This window comes from Rhinopithecus bieti, unplaced genomic scaffold, assembly GCF_001698545.2.
Source record: "Rhinopithecus bieti isolate Rb0 unplaced genomic scaffold, ASM169854v2 scaffold_40368, whole genome shotgun sequence".
NCBI lineage: Eukaryota > Metazoa > Chordata > Mammalia > Primates > Cercopithecidae > Rhinopithecus > Rhinopithecus bieti.
This window is the reverse complement of record NW_016817546.1, coordinates 1,822,627-1,840,730: the sequence shown is the minus strand read 5'-3', so window position 1 is coordinate 1,840,730 and position 18,104 is coordinate 1,822,627. Positions and strand designations below refer to the sequence as shown.

Sequence of the window (18,104 nt, the reverse complement as noted above, 5' to 3'; positions counted from 1 at the left end):
CGCAAGCTCCGCCTCCCGGGTTTACGCCATTCTCCTGCCTCAGCCTCCCGAGTAGCTGGGACTACAGGCGCCCGCCACCTCGCCCGGCTAGTTTTTTATATTTTTTGGTAGAGACGGGGTTTCACCGTATTAGCCGGGATGGTCTCGATCTCCTGACCTCATGATCCACCCGTCTCGGCCTCCCAAAGTGCAGGGATTACAGGCTTGAGCCACCACGCCCGGCCTATTCTGGATATTTTTTACACTTGATCTTAGCCAAAAGGCTGAGAAGAGATACTCTGGATATTTTTTAAGAGCTAATTACCAGAATTTTATTAATGGGTTATATTTGGAGTGAGTGTGAAATAAGAGTCAAGGATAACACCAGGAGTTTGGGGCTGGAGTTACCATTTATTGAGGCAGACGAAATTCTAGGAAAAGCAACTTCCTGGAGGAGGAGGGAAAGAATGTGGTGCTTAGTTTTAGATAAGCTAAGTTTGAGATAACTGTTGAATATGTAAGTTGAGACTCTATGAGAGTCTGGAGTTAAGGAAAACTTCCAGGCTAGAGGTAGATATTTGGGTCGTCAGCGTGTAAATGGCGTTTAAAACCCTTGGGCTGGATCAACCTGAAAAATGCATTCGCGGATGGGGAGGGAAGCCGGAAGGTGTGAGCATGGATGTGGGTCAGCAGCACCGGGACACAGCTCACTTCCCAAAGATTCTCTTTTCTTGGTGAAATGGGAAGCAAGGTCATCAGTTGAGGGTGCAGAGTGGAAGAAGATTCTGGAGTGTGTGGGAGAAGAGAAAGAGCAAGGTGGGGCCGAGCGCGGTGGCTCACACCTGTAATCCCAGCACTTTGGGAGGCCGAGGCAGGCAGAACACCTGAGGTCAGGAGTTTGAGACCAGCCCGACCAACATGTTGAAACCCCATCTCTACTAAAAATACAAAAATCACCTGGGCGTGGTGGCGCACACCTGTAATCCCAGCTACTCAGGAGGCTGCGTACTCCTGGGTAGGAGGTGGGGATTGCAGTGAGCCGAGATTGTGCCGTTGCATTCCAGCCTGGGCGATAGAGCAAGACTCTTGTCTTTAAAAAAAAAAAAAAAAAAAAGATGAGGGGGAAGTAGGAACAGACTAGAGAATCTCTGGCAGCACTAAAGACCCCCTTAGGATTGGCAGTCACACTTTACGTGCTGGCGAGAGAGTAAACAAGTGATTGGTAAAAGTTGGGGAGTGTGAATTCAGTCTTGGGCTTTTTGACTTCTAGGTGAAGTGGCATCTGCCAGTAGAAGTGTCTGCCGGGCAGCTGTGATCTTTGAGGTCATCAGTTAGAGCCGCCCCTGCCGAGAGGTTCTTGTGAGGAGTGGAAAGGAGCGTGCCAGGGACGGGGCTTGCTGAGCTTGGTTTTAGCCTCAACTTTTTCTTTCCTCCTCAGCCAGATGCCTTTATGGATGGAGCGCCTGACCTCGTGCAAGGGCCCTCATCACTGAAGCTGGAGACAAAATTGGTTCTTAGAGAGTGTAGAAAGGGACGACTGAGAACTGGCCCCAGGGCATGATTGCAGGGGACCCCGTTTTCTCTCTTGTGACACCTGATGTAGATATGTGAGATGAGACGATTATGCTTGTCCCTCTTCATAGCAGAAGGGGAAAAGTCAAACTGGGAATTCAGTGCATAGAGGCTAGGAGAAAAGTCATGGAACCACTAATTCTGTTTTTACACTCACAGTAAGCTAAGCCAGTTCTTTACACAACCTCTTACTTGTTGAATAATATAGAAAATTTAAGCTACTATATTCTTTCTTTTGAAAACAAACATGTTTAAACATTTTAGATGTGGGTATATCTCTCTTGGAAATTACCAATAAAACATTTCTCCCAGCCTTGTTTTGCCGTGGGCCAGTAGGGTGCATCAGGACCAGCACTAATATCTTTAATCTCCTCAGTGGAGGTGAAGACAGAAAGCAGGAGAAGCGTCACTCCCCATTCCGGATCATCCCCTATCTGATTTATGTACATCGCCCTGGCCAGCCAGAATCGGAATCAGAACCTTGCTGTCTCACTGTGGTTGAAAAGATTCACTCTGGTTATGAAGGTAAATCAGTAGATAAGATGCAGAAATGTCAGCAATCAGATAGGAACATGGGAAAGTCCGTTTACATCAGTCATAGAACAAAAAAAGAGCTCTTGGGTCTCCAATTTGATCCTTAAACTCTTCAGGCGTTTGAAGCTGGTTTTCATTGATGTGTCTGTTTACTGACTTTTGGCTTCTTGTATGGCATTGCCTTCATGGTCAGCATGGCTGAACGAATGGTCTCAGCACGGGATTTGGTGACAGATACAGTCTTCTAGTCCTCCCTCTGCTGGTGACCCAGTGTGGCCTTTTGCTTGTGTTGTGTGAAATAAGAGTGCTGAAATTGTTTCCCAGAGAAGCCACAAGAGTGATTTTATGTTTTTGAAGTGTTTGAAACTCCCTGAGTAAAACATATATTTTATCTTTTACGAGCAGAACTATATTTCTAAATGCATATATCATGCATATATCAATACATAGGCAGTTTCCACGTATTACTGAGAAGTCAGTTCAGATGTAAAATGACATATGCTTTCCTGCAAATTACCATCCTAAGTAACAGTCATACAATAAAAACCACAGGGCTTATGGGAAAAATGGGTTTAGGAGCACAAAACTCAAAAGTTGCATATTAAAATAAGACAAATGGAACAAAAATGATAATCATTTCATACCTGTTAAATGATTAGGAAATATACAAACACTACAATAAATATGGGTCATAGCACAGGATGGACTGAGGTAGCAGGTAGATGTTTGAGGTGTGTATGCATGTTTTTGTGTATTCTTTTTTTGTTGTTTTGCTTTGTTTTGAGACAGGGTTTTGCTCTGTCACTCAGGCTGGAGTGCAGTGTGTGACCATGGTTCATTGCAGCCTCAGACTTCCGGGCTTAAGTGATCCTCCCGCCCCAGCCTCCAGGGTAGTTAGGACCACAGGCGCGCACCATCACACCCAACTAATCTTGTTTATTTTTGTACAGACAGGGTCACACTATGTTGCCCAGGCTGGTCTCGAACTCCTGGGCTCTAGTGATCCTTCTGCCTTGGCCTCCTAAAGTGCTGGGATTATAGATGTCAGCCATCACACTTGTTATTGTGTGTATGTAAGTGGTTCCTTTCAACTGGATGCTGTTTTCTGCATTCACTGAAGGTTTCTTGAAAATAAAATAGTGCACAAGCAAATGAGATATTAGCACTTGCTCAGATTGTTCCCTAATATATCAATCACTTTTTTTTTTTTTTTTTTTTTTTTTTCTTGAGTCTTGCTCTGTTGCTTAGGCTGGAGTGCAGTGTTGCGATCTCGGTTCACTGCAACCCCCACCTCCCAGGTTCAAGCAATTTTCATACTTCAGCCTCCCGAGTAGCGGGGATTACAGGCGCCCACCACCACACCCTGCTAATTGTTGTGTTTTTAGTAAAGATAGGGTTTTACCATGTTGGCCAGGCTGCTCTCAAATTCCTGACCTCAAGTGATCGGCCTGCCTCGGCCTCCCAAAGTGCTGGGATTACAGGCGTGAGCCACCAAGCCTGGCCACACTTCATTATTAAAGCAAGCATTAGAATAGAACTGACCATACCAATTTTATTACACTAAGAATATCCACATGGTACTAAATAATAATTGTAGTATTTTTGTTTGTTTAGTTATATGCAGCTACTAAATCTGATTAAACTTTTCAGTCACTCCAGTTTTAACTATTATTTGTGATGAGCCAGGTGTGGTGGCAGGTGCCTGTAATCCCAGCTACTTGGGAGGCTGAGTTATGAGAATCACTTGAACCTGGGAGGCAGAGGTTGCAATGAGCCGAGATCGTGCCACTGTACTCCAACCTGGGGGACAGAGCGAGACTGTCTCCAAAAAAAAAAAAAGAGAGAGAGAAAACTATTTAATGTGCACATTCGTTCTCTCTGTGTTTAAAATTGACTTTAATAGGCTTCACATTTTTACCTAATTAAAATGTAGTTAGTGATGAAATTATTATTTAACTGTAGCTTTGGCTGCTTGAAGGCCAGGCCCTAAATGAGATTTCTGCCATTTCATATAGATTTTGTTCTCTTTTTAATATGTTAAGTGGTTAGTTAAGTGGATGATTAATCAGATATTTGCCTTTAAATGGGTCTTTGTTTTTTTTTTCATAGCTCCTCGAATCCCAGTGAATAAAAGAATCTTTACCACAACACACACCCCAGGGTGTGTTTTTCTTGAAGTAGATGAAAGGTAAGCACTTCTTTAAGCCTAAAATAAATTTGTTTCTGAAAATAAATATAAATGTGAAGAAGTTTATGTTTGCATGTTTATGCATTATATAACTGAAATCTGTCCATTTGCCTATTTGATCTTTGTTAAATGGAAATATAAGTTGTCTAAATTTTTAATATAAATATCTTGCATATTAGAACGTGATTACAAGTTATATTTGATTTCTCAACAGTATGCTTTAGCTAGGCCAAGAATTATTTCATTTTACAGAGAAGATAATGAACCCAGTGGCCAGTTTGCTGAGAACAGATGTATAGTATCTGCGCTCAAACTGGGACCGAGACTGGTCTTCTAGCACCTATTCTGGTGTTATTTCCACTTGCCAAGTGCTTCTCAAAACAGTTTATGATGAAATTTTGGTTAGTCTGAAGTGGAGGCGAAGGTGGGGAGAACAGATTATTTTTTATAAAGAATTATTCTTTATTTTGAACTTCTGTCCTTCCTGCTTTTGGGGGATGTTGAAATAGTCTTTGTTATTTAAAGGATAGTGATAGTAGGTAGTTGTTACTGCTTGTTGCTGTTTTTTAATATCTTTATTTGGAAAAAGTAAATATCAGTATCACTACACCAGTATCCCACAATTTTCCCCATATTTATTTTACATTTTACTTACTCATGAAATTCAAAATCTGGGAACCAAGACACCACACCACACATAACTGTAAAGCAAAATGTCAAAACATTTTTTGATAATTTTTTATTAAAAAAATTTAACATCTGAAAATGAGTGTATTTGATAGTATTTACCTTGAAACCAAATAGTAATGTGTGCAATACTTAATCTGTATAAAGTAAGAAAATTCAGCTAAATATAATTTTAAAAATAGCTTAAATCTCTTGTATTAGAAAATATTTGTGGGTTTCTACACATGGAAAATATTTATGGAATCCAGTTTTTTCTGAGGCATCCTTAGTCTTACCATGGTAAGTTTCCCATGAACCTTTATCCTGAAACTATTTCTGTGTACTAGCTGTCTGTCTATCTGATATTACCTTTTGGGTAACATTGTTTTTTTGTTGTGTTTTGTTTTGTATTTGAGATGGAGTCTCGCTCTGTTGCCCAGGCTAGAGTGCAGTGGCGCAATCTTGGCTCACTGCAACCTCCACCTCCCTGGTTCAAGCAATTCCCCTGCCTCAGCCTCCCAAGTAGCTGGGATTACAGGCGCACGCCACCACACCTAGCTAATTTTTTTATATTTTCAGTAGAGATGGGGTTTCACCGTGTTGGCCAGACTGGTCTCGAACTCTTGACCTCAGGCAGTCTGCCCCCCACCCCCCCAGCCTCCCAAAGTGCTGGGATTTACAGGCGTGAGCCACCGCACCCGGCCTAGGTGACATTGTTTTTATGTAATCTTAATTATGCTGTATGAATTAGCAACCTGCATTATTCATTTAACATCATCAGCATCTTTCTACATTACAATGTGCTTTTTGTAGACTTTTTAAATGGCAACATAAACACAATTATGGAGGGCATCAGAGTCCTCTAAGGAACTTGCTAAAAATACAGATGCCTGGTCTTACTTCCAGAGATTCTGATTTAGTAAGCTTACAGCGAGCCTGTGGATCTGTATTTTAGCAAGTTCCCTAGATGATTTTGATGCAATGTGTCAGATAACCAACGTGTTAGATTATACAGCCATTTCCCCCAGGATAGGCACTTGGGTTCTTTGTTGTTTTTATAAATGCTAAGATAAACAGCTTTACATAAAATTGTCTCACATTTAGAGTGAAATACAGAAGTGTTTTTAAAAACATATAAATTGTAAGAATTACCTGATGAGTATAACATGCCACCTGTGTTGTGTATCTGTATCCCAGAGCAGTGCCTTTGCTGGGTTACCTACCTCAGGACCTGATCGGAACATCGATCCTAAGCTACCTGCACCCTGAAGATCGTTCTCTGATGGTTGCCATACACCAAAAAGGTCAGGACCTACTCCTTTATAGGAGGAAATGTTTTTCTCTCATTGATTTGTTGTAATTTTTCTTTTCATCTCATTAGAGCGCAACCTTTAACCAGATAGACATTATATTGAAGCTGCTAAAGCAATTGTTTTCTATTTAGACATACTAAAACAGGCCAGGTATAGTGGCTCACATCTATAATCTAAGCATTTTGGGAGGCTGAGGTGGGCGGATCGCCTGAGGCCGGGAGTTGGAGACCAGCCTGGCCAACATGGTGAAACCCACCTCTGCTGAAAGTACAAAAATTAGCCAGACATGGTAGTGCACGCCTGTAATCTCAGCTACTCAGGAGACTGAGTGAGGCACAAGAACTGCTTGAACCTGGGAGATGGAGGTTGCAGTGAGCCAATATTGTGCCACTGCACTCCAGCTTGGGCAACAGGGCGAGACTCAATTTCAAAAAAAAAAAAACCACTAAAACATTTACAAATAAATGGCTTAAAAAGGACATTTATAATCAGTATCTATGTTACATAAATCCTATTTTTGTCTTATTATTTTATATAGTCTTGAAGTATGCAGGGCATCCTCCCTTTGAACATTCTCCCATTCGATTTTGTACTCAAAATGGAGACTACATCATACTGGATTCCAGCTGGTCCAGCTTTGTGAATCCCTGGAGCCGGAAGGTTTCTTTCATCATTGGTCGGCATAAAGTTCGAACGTAAGCCAGTTTTCATATTTTCTAAAACATCTCTTGTATCAAATAATATTCCTTAGCTTATTGACTGCCCTCTGACTTAGTTGACACATGGACTAAATAAAGCATAGATTTTTTTTTCGGTGCTTTGGGAAGATAGTTTGACAATATGTACCATGAGCCTTAAAGTAAGTCATAATATCAGCTTTAAAGTAGCTTAAATGTCCATCATTAAGTAAAATCTGGAATATTTGCTTGATGTATTATTATGCTGGTCAATGAAAATTTTTGCAGAGATCACATAACATGGAAAATATTTGACACATTAAATATAAAATCAGCATACAAAATTGTACCTATGATTATAATTATGTTTAAAACATAAACATACTATGAAATAAGGAAAAGAGGATTGAAAGGAAATAAAATATGAATTTCGGTTATGTGTAGATACTATGACCTACAGGTTTTTTTTCTTTTTCTTTTTTTTTTTGTTTTTTTTCCTCTCTATTTTAAATATCTCTTTAGTGAGCATGTAAAACTTTTTATATCAGCCTTCTGCCATCAAATTCCACTTATTTGTGTCTCTTTTTTTTTGAGACAAGGTCTCCCTCTGTTGCCCAGGCTGGAATGCAGTGATGCAGTCACAGCTCACTGCAGCCTCAACCTCCCCTGGCTCAGGTGATCCTCCCACTTCAGCCTCCCAAGTAGCTGGGCCCACAGGTACCTGTCAACACATTCAGCTAATTCTTGTATTTTTTGTAGAGATGGGGTTTTGCTATGTTGTCCAGGCTGGTCGCAAACTCCTGCGCTCAAGCATCCTCCTGCCTCAGCCTCCCAAAGTGCTGGGATTTTGAAGGTGTGAGCCACTGTGCTTGGCCTGTGTCCATTTTTTGATACTTCTTTTCCTGGCAGCACAGCCGACACTGGCTTGTTTGCTTGCTGTTGCATGTCCATGTAACAGCATCATGTGGAATGGAATGAGACCAACCCGGCCCACTACTTCCTGTAGGCTACAGTACCCCTAGGCCCCTGAATCTTCGGTCCTTTTTTTTTTTTTTTTTTTTTTTTTAATGAGACAGGATCTCACTCCCTCACCTAGACTGGAGTACAGTGGCGCGATCGCAGCTTACTGCAACTTCCGCCTCCTAGGTTCAAACGATTCTCCTGCCTCAGCCTCTCCAGTAGCTGGGATTACAGGCGCACGCCCAGCTCATTTTTTGTATTTTTAATAGAGACTGGGTTTCACCATGTTGGCCAGGCTGCTCTTGAACTCCCGACTTCAAATGATCCGCCCACCTTGGTCTCCCAAAGTGCTGGGCTTACAGGTGTGAGCCATCATGCCCAACGCTTTGGTCCATTTTTAATTGAACTCTAGGCCTTTTGACCTGGCGCTAGGTTTCCCTTTGATGTCTATTTTTTTTAAGCATGGAAATTTTACTTGACTCCAGTATCATGCTGAGATTGAGAAGTTAATGTTTTTTGGTATCTTGTTATACAGCATTGTCTACATGAACATGAAACTGAGAACCAGTAAGACGTATTTGAATCACCTGTTAATATTACAGTAGAGATGATGTGCAGAGCCATGGTGAGAAGAGGTCTCAAGGTTGCTCTTACCTCTTTCTACTCCAGGGTTTGGCCTCTCTGCAGAGCACGTCTAGAACTTAATGGAAGAAATGGGCTCCTGGCCGCCCTAACTCATGAGACTGATTTGTGCTAGAAAACGAATTTGATTATTAAGAGATACAGCTGCCAAGTAATTACCATTTGTATTGCTCAGAAAGGACTTTGTCCCTTCTCCCAACCTCCCCGCCCCAAGTACGGAAACCTATTGGGAAATGAACATGAAATCCGATGGTTGCTTGGCATGAATGTAGGAAACCACAGCCAGTAAGATGCCTCCATGAGGCTTCCATCTGGGGCTCGTTGATGGTCTGTGTTCCCCAGCCCCAGTCAGAGTTAAAGATACAGCCTAGATTTCTGAAGCTCTCTTTTCAGTTCTTTGATGAAATACATGTGAAATTACGCAACAGTGAATATTGTGAATATTCAGAATGTTTTCAGTATTTTTAAAAATTACACCAGTATTTACATCTTAACAACAAAGATTATGTGAGGGAAAGGATTTAAGGTCTATTAGGTATTCATCTTGCTCATAAAATAATAATTATTCATTATATTTATAAAGTATAAAGCTCTGTGTAAGACAGTGTACCAGGCCTTGAGAATGTGATGGTAATCAAAACGTTCTCTTTACCATCAGGAAACCCACACTGTAATGGGAGAGACAGTAAATAAAAATGGCACTGTCATATATAACTAGAGTTTGGTAAGTGTGACAGTTGAAATGGGAAGGGGGTTGCGAGACTGTTTAGCAAGGGACCCTGCCCATCTCTCTCAGTCCTTCCCAGCAGCACTGCACGCAGGCAGGTCAGGTGTCCTCAGCTCTCATTTTATAGGTAAAATCCATACTGAGTGAGCTAGAGTAACATTCCCAGGGATCACTTGGGGAGGAGTGAAAGTGGAGACTGCAGCCAAGTTTTCTCTCTTACTCCTACTTCACTTCACATACACAGCAACGTAATATTTCATGGCATTTTTATTGCTCTTTCATGAAGGCTGTCTCCTTATTGTCTGCAGATTGATCAGTTTTGCATTACATAATTACTGATTTAAAAAACACTTTAATGTCTCATTCTTGTAATCCCAGCACTTTGAGAGGCTGAGGCAGGAGGATCACTTGAGGCCAGGAGTTCAAGACTGGCCTGGGCCACATAGCAAGACCCCATCTCTACAAAAAATGTAAAAACAAAAATTAGCTGAGCATGGTGGTACGTGCCTGTAGTCCTCCCAGCTACTTAGGAGGCTGAGGCAAGAGGATTGCTTGAGTCCAGGTGTTCAAGGCAGTAGTGAGCCAAAATTGCACCACTGCACTCTAGGCTGGGCAATAGAGCAAGACCCTGTCTTTAAAATATGTATATATACACAATTTAGTTTTGCAGAAATTTTCACAACTAGGAATATGTAAATCTCATAAAGCAATCTGTTCTATTTCCATTTCACTCAAAAAATAAATTCCAAATACCTCTGAAAGGTTTTCAAGCTCACAATGTGTTTATATTAGGAACCAAGTGTACTTTTATTCCCAGATCAATCAATCATGTATTTGTTCCTTTAACAAATATGTAGTGGGTGCCTGCTATAGACCAGACACTGTTCTAGGTACTGAAGATCCAGGAGTGAACAAAATAGGCAAAATACCTCACCCCGTGGTGCTTACCTGGCAGTGGGATATAGGGGGAGACAGTTACATAAAATGTATAGTGTGTCAGATTGTGAAATAAGGTTATATATTCAGGTACTGCTTGCCACAGACATATGGTGTACCTGACAGCATGCAGATAGATATTGATCTAGATACAGGCTAGATGCTAAGGGAGAGAAAGGCAATTGGTGCAGCTGTTCCACTGTGATGAGAATGCGCAGGGTGAGTGAATAGTCCCTACACGTGGCGGTATTCCTGACTGCTTTTATGACACTGTCAGCATCCTATGATTTTCTTGATAATTTCTGCCTTTGGGAAACTGTTTCAGTTTTTAGGTAACTGAGCTGCATGTATCAGTTGAGAAACGGCAGGCTGGCCTAATGAAAAAGGACAGCCCAGGCTTGGGGGTCAGACATAGGCAGATTCAAATCCTAACTGCTGCTTCTCAGTTATGTGAACTTGGGCCAGTTCCTCAGACTACCTCATCCCCTGACTTTGGGTATTGGGGATAATTCCTGCATTCCGGGGTTGTTGTGAGGACTCCATGAGCTGATGGCAGCTGATTCAGTGTGCCTCATGAATGGGACTTGCTTTACCAAGGTACCCACAGGCAGTACAGTGTGGTGGCACACAGTGTGGGCTCTGGAGCCCAGACTCTGGTCCCTTCGTGAACACCTGCTTCCCCCTTACCTGCCAGGCCACCTGGAAAATGTAATTTAATCAGGTGAAGGAGAAAATACTTGTAAAGCACTTGAAAATAAGGGTTTTCAAAATGTTAGGTATTCTTGTATGTTATAAAAACTAGTACAGGCCGGGTGCGGTGTTGGGAGGCCGAGGCGGATGGATCACTTGAGGTCAGGAGTTCCAGACCAGCCTGGCCAACATGGTGAAATCCCGTCTCTCCTAAAAATACAAAAATTACCCGGGCATGGTGGCACGTGCCTGTAATCCCAGCTACTCGGGAGGCTGAGGCAGGAGGATCGCCTGAACCTGGGAGGCAAAGATTGCAGTGAGCTGAAATTACGCCACTGCACTCCAGCCTGGGTGACAGAGCAAGACTCTGTCTCAAAAAAAAAAAAAAACTAGTACAATGCCTGTCACATAGAAGGTCCCAAGTAGACATCAGTTCCTTCCCTTCTTTGTGATCCTCTCTGTTGGCATGTGTGCCATTCACTGTATTCGGGTCATAGATGCTCTAAAATTGGAGTGTAAGACAGACCGAAGGTATTGTAATAGCTACATTTTCACCACTAGGGTGGATTGCAGAACCGTCTTAATTAGATAACTTAAGTGTTAGGTGCATTAAACGTTAAATGTTGTTTGGCAAACTTGGGGCCTTTAAAATTCTTATAGTAAGTTACTCAGTTACTGTCAAATTTTGAAACCAGTTATTTGCGGAAGATATTTTAGTAGCTAAGGAGGTTACTTGTCACTAATTTTAGATTTGTACATAAATAGCACTGAAATCATTACAGAAAGATGAGTGCTTTAGAGAAACTTAAGGGGCCTGTTAATGTCTCATTTGTCTCTTATTAGTTTCTGTACCTCCATGGGTAGAATTCTAGCCTCATATTTTCTTTTAGGAGTCAAAGAATTGTTTTGTAAAAGCATAGATCTATCTTGGAATAGTCTATTAAAAATCACTTTCGACTTCACATTTAAATTGTTTGACTCAATCTCTCACTGGGAATTTTCTAGGAGCCCACTAAACGAGGATGTTTTTGCTACCGAAATTAAGAAGATGAACAATAATGACAAAGACGTAACAGAATTACAAGAACAAATTTACAAACTTCTCTTACAGGTAAGGTGAGATTTTTAAAAATACAAAATTCCCGAATTGTGTTTTGTTTTAATGCTCAGTAAAGTCACTTGACAAAAATAAACTGTAAAGGGAAACAAATCTTTGCCCTCTGCATTCCAGAAATTTTGTCTTTCTCTTTTCGTTTTTAAATTAAATTTTATTGTTTGTTCCTTATTCTGTGTTACACAGAATATTTTTGTAAGAACCCATTGTAAGACAGCAAACCAAGTGACTGAGAGAATTCTTACACTGCAGAGGCACCAGTGGGCTCAGCCTTTGGGTTTTGGCTTCAGGATTTTTTAAATAATTTCAGTTTTAAAGATGGGAGGAGAGGGATGGTAGGTCTCAGTTTCTCTTAACTATTGTAAGGCAAAAGTGGGGAAATGCGTGTGTTGAGAAGAAATACCAAAGGTGTTTTCTACAAGAGATTCAGTGAATAAGTGGGAAATAGAACTGATGGTGTCACGTAGAGTAACTGTTCTCAGTGGTTTTCAGAATGTCTCCCGTAAAATCTCCAGGGTGCATGAAATACCTGCCACGTTCTTGGAAAAAGTACAATATATATTTAGTTTGTTCTCTCTATTCTAAACTGGACATAGAGAACTAGAGTTTATTTTCAGGTTTAAAAAATTAATTATACTATGGCTTTTTAACAATGTGTTGTCCTGGAAGTACCTACCTAGACTAGAACATAAGACTTTGCCCTTGAGAATTACCAAAATGACAGAGGAGTGCCTTTCATGTCAGCGTTAAAAGTACTAACCTGCACACACCTAATTGGGGATTTCGGGAATTGTCATCTTAATTTTTAGATGATTCTAGATGAGCTCTGAGGTGGCTGCATTTAGACACCCAGCAATTCTGGACTTGTTCCTCTCTGTCCTTCTAGCCAGTTCACGTGAGTGTGTCCAGCGGCTATGGGAGCCTGGGGAGCAGCGGGTCGCAGGAGCAGCTTGTCAGCATCGCCTCCTCCAGTGAGGCCAGCGGTCACTGTGTGGAAGAGACAAAGGCAGAGCAGGTGCATGGGCTTATGTCACATCCTTATACAGGCGTTGTGTTTTCTGTACTACCTCAGTTCTGCATGTGGTAACATCTTAGTATATATTCCTGACTCGAAGACCTCATCTGATAACAGGCATTTTCATCCATTTTGCTTTGGGAAAAATGTCTGTAAAAAGAAGATACCACCTTTGGAAAGTGATATTTGAATTAATTATATGCATTCTAAAAATTAGCATATTTTGAACAGATTTATTTAGTATTTGTTGGTACCAGTATCCTGTGGCATGGTGCAGGAAACTGAATTAAAACGATTACTGTGCTTTAATCATTGTGTCTTCAGAGAAGCAGAAGCTAAGTGTATTTTGTTTATGTATCTTTTAGTGGACATTTTCGTAATTTTTGAAACATATTTTATCTTTCCTTTCCCTAAGATGACCTTGCAGCAGGTCTATGCCAGTGTCAACAAAATTAAGAATCTGGGTCAGCAGCTCTACATCGAGTCAATGACCAAATCATCATTCAAGCCAGTGACGGGGACACGCACAGAACGGAATGGTGGTGGTGAGTCAGCAAATGATGATGGTGAGTCCTCCCCAAGGATCTCCTCTTGTGGGTGTCACTCTCTACATAGATGTCACATATGTGATTCATGAGCATAAAGTCATGACCTGTGTTGGTGCTTGTCATATTTCTTGATTTGCCTAAATAGCAATAGTAATAGTAGTAATAATAATGGCAACAGCAAATACTGTTTTGAAAGTAAATGGTATTAGAATGTATTTGTAATAGTTGCAGTTCACTTTTACTGAAGACTTAACTTTTCTTGAAAATACCAACAAATCATAGATTTTCCTCCCTGCATGGGCATCTCTTGAAACAAAAAGAGTGGATTTTAGAATGCATTTTAAATAATAAAGTATATTAAAATGAAAATCCCTTTCGTCATTTCAAACAGAAATCTTTGTGACCTAAATTCAGCGAAAAACTTTGGCTCTTTTCTTGACGTGTATTTACTTTTCTCAAATATGAGGTGAGGAGCACTCCAAAAGAGCTGGATCAGTACTAAAACTGGCATCATATTGAAAAGTTAACCTAGTTGTATTGTATGGCATAGGGAAGTTCAATAATATGGAAATCAAATTAGATTGACATTTAAATTTAGCTAACTTTCCCTTCATTTTTCTTCCTGAATGTTAATATAATTTGGAAGTTGTGATGGATCTTGGTCACTAAATGTTATTAATCTCTATCATTGTCAAATGTAGACGTTTTACACAGTGGGGTGAAATTTCTAAGGTCAGTAATGATAACAGCTATACGTTTCAGGACTTGACATGATTTATACCACAAAAAGTCAAACTGCTCCTCCCATAGGTGACATCACTGGGAACCGTCTTAGTCTGTACTGCTGTAACAAAATACCTGAGACTAGATAATGGATAAAGAACAGAAACCTATTTCTCACAGTTTTGGAGGCTGGGAGGTCCAAGATCAGGGCACCGGCAGGTTCAGTGTCTAGTGAGGGCCAGGTCTCTGCTTCTCAGAGAACATCACTTCCTTGGGTGGGGGCAAACGCTGTGTCCTCACATGGCATAAGGGACAGAAAGGCAGGAAGAGACTTAGCTAGTTCCTTCCAGCCCTTCTGAAAGGTTGAAAATCCCATTCATGGGAACATGTGCCTGTTGACACTGTCACATTGGGTTTTAAGTTCCGACATAAGAATCATGGGGGACAAACCCATTCAAACCATAGTGGAGCCTATAGGACTCCCCAGATAGAGCAAGTCCTGTTCTTTCATTTTTTTCTGTTCACCTCGATAGGAAGGTGAGCATTCCATTGGTTTCTTCTGCTGTTACATGTAAGGGCACAAGACAGGAATAACAGCTGCTTTTTTTATTCTTGTCCTTCGAAACCCCCACATTCCCGCTCTGCAGAAAAATTTATCTTAAATACAATTTTTACTATATAGATTATTATTCCATGTCCTGGCAGTGCTATTTCTTTTAGGAAGTTTTAAAGCTAAAATGTCTAAATGTTTTTCTCACTGTCTGGTCTTGCCAGTCCTACTCACAGCTGCCTGGGCCTAGGATCTCATGGTAGTATCAGAATTTCACATACTGACTTCTGTCCTCAGAATAGCTTCCCTTCTCACTTCACTTCCCTTCTTACTTCTTGCATTATTCAGTTTCTTATCATCTACCATGGATCTTGTAATACCATTGGTACTATTTTTTTTTGAAGGCTGTATCTTTAAGTAGACGGCAATATTCCATCATTGATTTTTTATAAAATTGAAGCTGCGGGTAACTCCATGTGCTTACGCAGCTACTTTAGAAACTGAAATGTTCCCACTCCTTAGACAGATTCTTATATTTGGCTCTAATAGCACACACAGGATGTGACTTTGAAGAAGAAGGAAGATCTTTTGCCATTTGGTACAGCTTTGGAGAACCAATGTTTCTGGGAGATCTTGATTTTATTAACATTTGGAGACCTACAAGTTTAAAGAGCTAAGAAACCTTTATACTTACTCTTTACTTGAGAGACATGAAGATACAACTTTAAAATGTTATGATTTAAATGTTAGAAATTGACTAGAGATATATACCAATGAAAAGGAAAATGCTTAGTTAAGCATGATCATTGTTTACATGCTTTATGGGAACTTCAGTTTTACAATTTATATGTTTACCTTTCTTACAATATAAGAGCAAATAATGCTTTAAGGTAGAATAAGAAGGGAGATTTTAAAAGTTAATATGGGAGGGCAAGGAACAACAGGGATATGTAAAGCCCATTTGGCTACATGTACAGAGGCCAGCTTCAAGAGACATCATTGAGGAAATCCAGGAGAAGTAAGTGTCCATGTCTAGGGTGATGGAATGCCTGAGTGAGAGAAGATGACCCGTAAGTTGAACAGGTTCAGAGTGAGGTTGCTTCCAGTTTCTTCTCAGGGATGTAGAGAGCCAGAAACAGCATCACCCCAAATTTACAACAGAAAAATCTGGATGAAAGGCAAGTTCAAGACCTTTCTTGACAACTCAGAGTGCTGAGGTTAGAGAGCAGCCAGCAGGCCTAAAATTTAAGGAGAGAAACATATTTGCAGGGAGAAGAAAGATGCAGCACTGGATTCCAGCGCACCGACAGCCTGAGTCAAGTAACTTGCAGAAGACAGACCCTCTCCGAGGCACAATGACAAGGAAAGACCAAAAGCTGAAAGTGGAGCAGATATTGAGAAAAAACAAAAAAATTACCCACCAAACCAGCCACCAGCTGAGGCAAAAGGTATAACTAGAGGAATTTGAAAACTGTTCTACATCCTGTAAATCCATTACAATACTCAAACCTGGCCTAAAAATTAGATTAATTCGAACAGAGGTCTAAAAGAAGGAAAGGCATGCCCAGTCTCTGTATGCTACACAAGTTATACAGTTCTCAACAAGAAATTATGTAGCATATGGATGGGCAAGAAGGTAAAAGAAAAAAAAAAACCCTCCCAAGAGACAAAATCATCATCAGAACAAGACTCAGATAGGACACAGAAGTTGCAACTATCTGACAGGGAACGTAAAATAATTATGAATGATGCATTAAAGGCTAGTGGACAAAGTGGGCACCATGCAGGGCTGGGTGGGTAATCACAGCATAGAGATGGGCATGAAAGAAACCCTCAAATGGAAATGTAACATCTGTAACATCAGTGCCAGAGATGAGGAACACATTCAATAGCATTCAACACAGCCTGGAAAAGAATCATTATTCAAGCTGAAACAGAGAAAGAAGAATGAAGCAAACAGAATAGAGCGTTCTAAGAATTTGGAGACAGCCTCAAACTATCCAACATAGGTGTAATTGGAATCTCAGAAGAAATAGTTGAAGAAATAGCAGTCAAGAATTTTTTACAGAGCCAAAGACCATCAAATAAGTTAAATACAGAACAAAAACAAAGCAAAACATTTGGGCATATCATATTCAAACTGATGGAAAAAAGAAAATCTTGAAAGCAGTCAGAAAAAAAGATTACGTATGGAGAAACAAAGATAAGAGTTATAACAGACATTTCTTCAGAAACCATGCACACTAAAAAGACAGTAGAGTAACATCTTCAACCAGAAAAACTGTCAGCACAGAATTCTGTACCTAGTGAAAATGATCTTCAAGAAAATAAAGGTGATATAAAGATTTTCTCAAACAAATATTATGGGAATTTATTTCCAGCACACTTATTCCATAAGAAGTGCTAAAGGAATTTTTTTTTTCAAGACAAAACAGGATGATGTATTTAAATGAAATTAGAAGAAAATATTACCAAATACAGACTTGTACCAAAGATATATAGTTTTCAAGCTGTCTAAATACAGACATTGTCTATCAAGTCTCCACTTATCATCTCTTGATGAATTCTAATGCTGCTAATGCTTTACAATTGACCATGTAATTTTGCAAACATGAACATAAATTTTCCCTTGTCAGTGATTATATTGTGTTTATAACATAAATAGAGAAATACACTGTGTTTATAACATAAATAGAGAAATGTCTCTGTGGATAGTGCTTTGAGAAAATCTAGGCACTCTGTAGATAGGTACAAATCATTTTTAAAGGGATACACACAGACACACCAGATGGAATTTTACCCCTTACTCAGAATAGTTACCAAATAAATAGAACAATGCCAATCATATAATTATTGAAAAACATTTGTTGTCATATGTGAATGTTGAGAAATATTTTTGATGAAGGAATTTCTTAAGACAGAAGGAGTATGATACCAGACCAAAAACTTGAATCTACACAAAGAAGTGAAAAGCACTGGAAATGGAATAAATGAAGATTAAAAAAATTCTATTTTTTAATTTTTAAAATTACTCATAAAGGTAATGGACTAAAGCAAAACCAGCAAACTGGATTTATAGCGTATATATAAGTAATCTTTGTGACAATAATACTACAGAGGTTGGGTGGAAGGTATTGGGAATATACTGTTATTAGGTCCTTATACTGTATTTGAAACAGTATTTTATTATTTGGAGGTAGACACTAAGTACTTAAGAATATATATTGGAAACTTCAGAAAAACAATTTGAAAATTTTTTTAAGTATAAAT

At 39.9% G+C, this 18,104-nt stretch overlaps 1 protein-coding gene across 5 annotated transcripts in view; it reads left to right on the top strand.

Annotated features, from left to right (window-relative positions):
- PER3 (period circadian regulator 3) overlaps positions 1-18,104 on the top strand; it is a 66,607-nt gene that overhangs the window by 13,307 nt on the left and 35,196 nt on the right. For all 5 annotated transcript variants that reach the window (XM_017856081.1, XM_017856082.1, XM_017856080.1 and 2 more), the window contains exons 7-13: positions 1,928-2,076; positions 4,195-4,273; positions 6,137-6,243; positions 6,791-6,947; positions 11,890-11,995; positions 12,885-13,013; positions 13,429-13,579. In XM_017856081.1, coding sequence (XP_017711570.1) covers positions 1,928-2,076; positions 4,195-4,273; positions 6,137-6,243; positions 6,791-6,947; positions 11,890-11,995; positions 12,885-13,013; positions 13,429-13,579 — 878 coding nt within the window. The remainder of the gene's footprint in view (positions 1-1,927; positions 2,077-4,194; positions 4,274-6,136; positions 6,244-6,790; positions 6,948-11,889; positions 11,996-12,884; positions 13,014-13,428; positions 13,580-18,104) is intronic.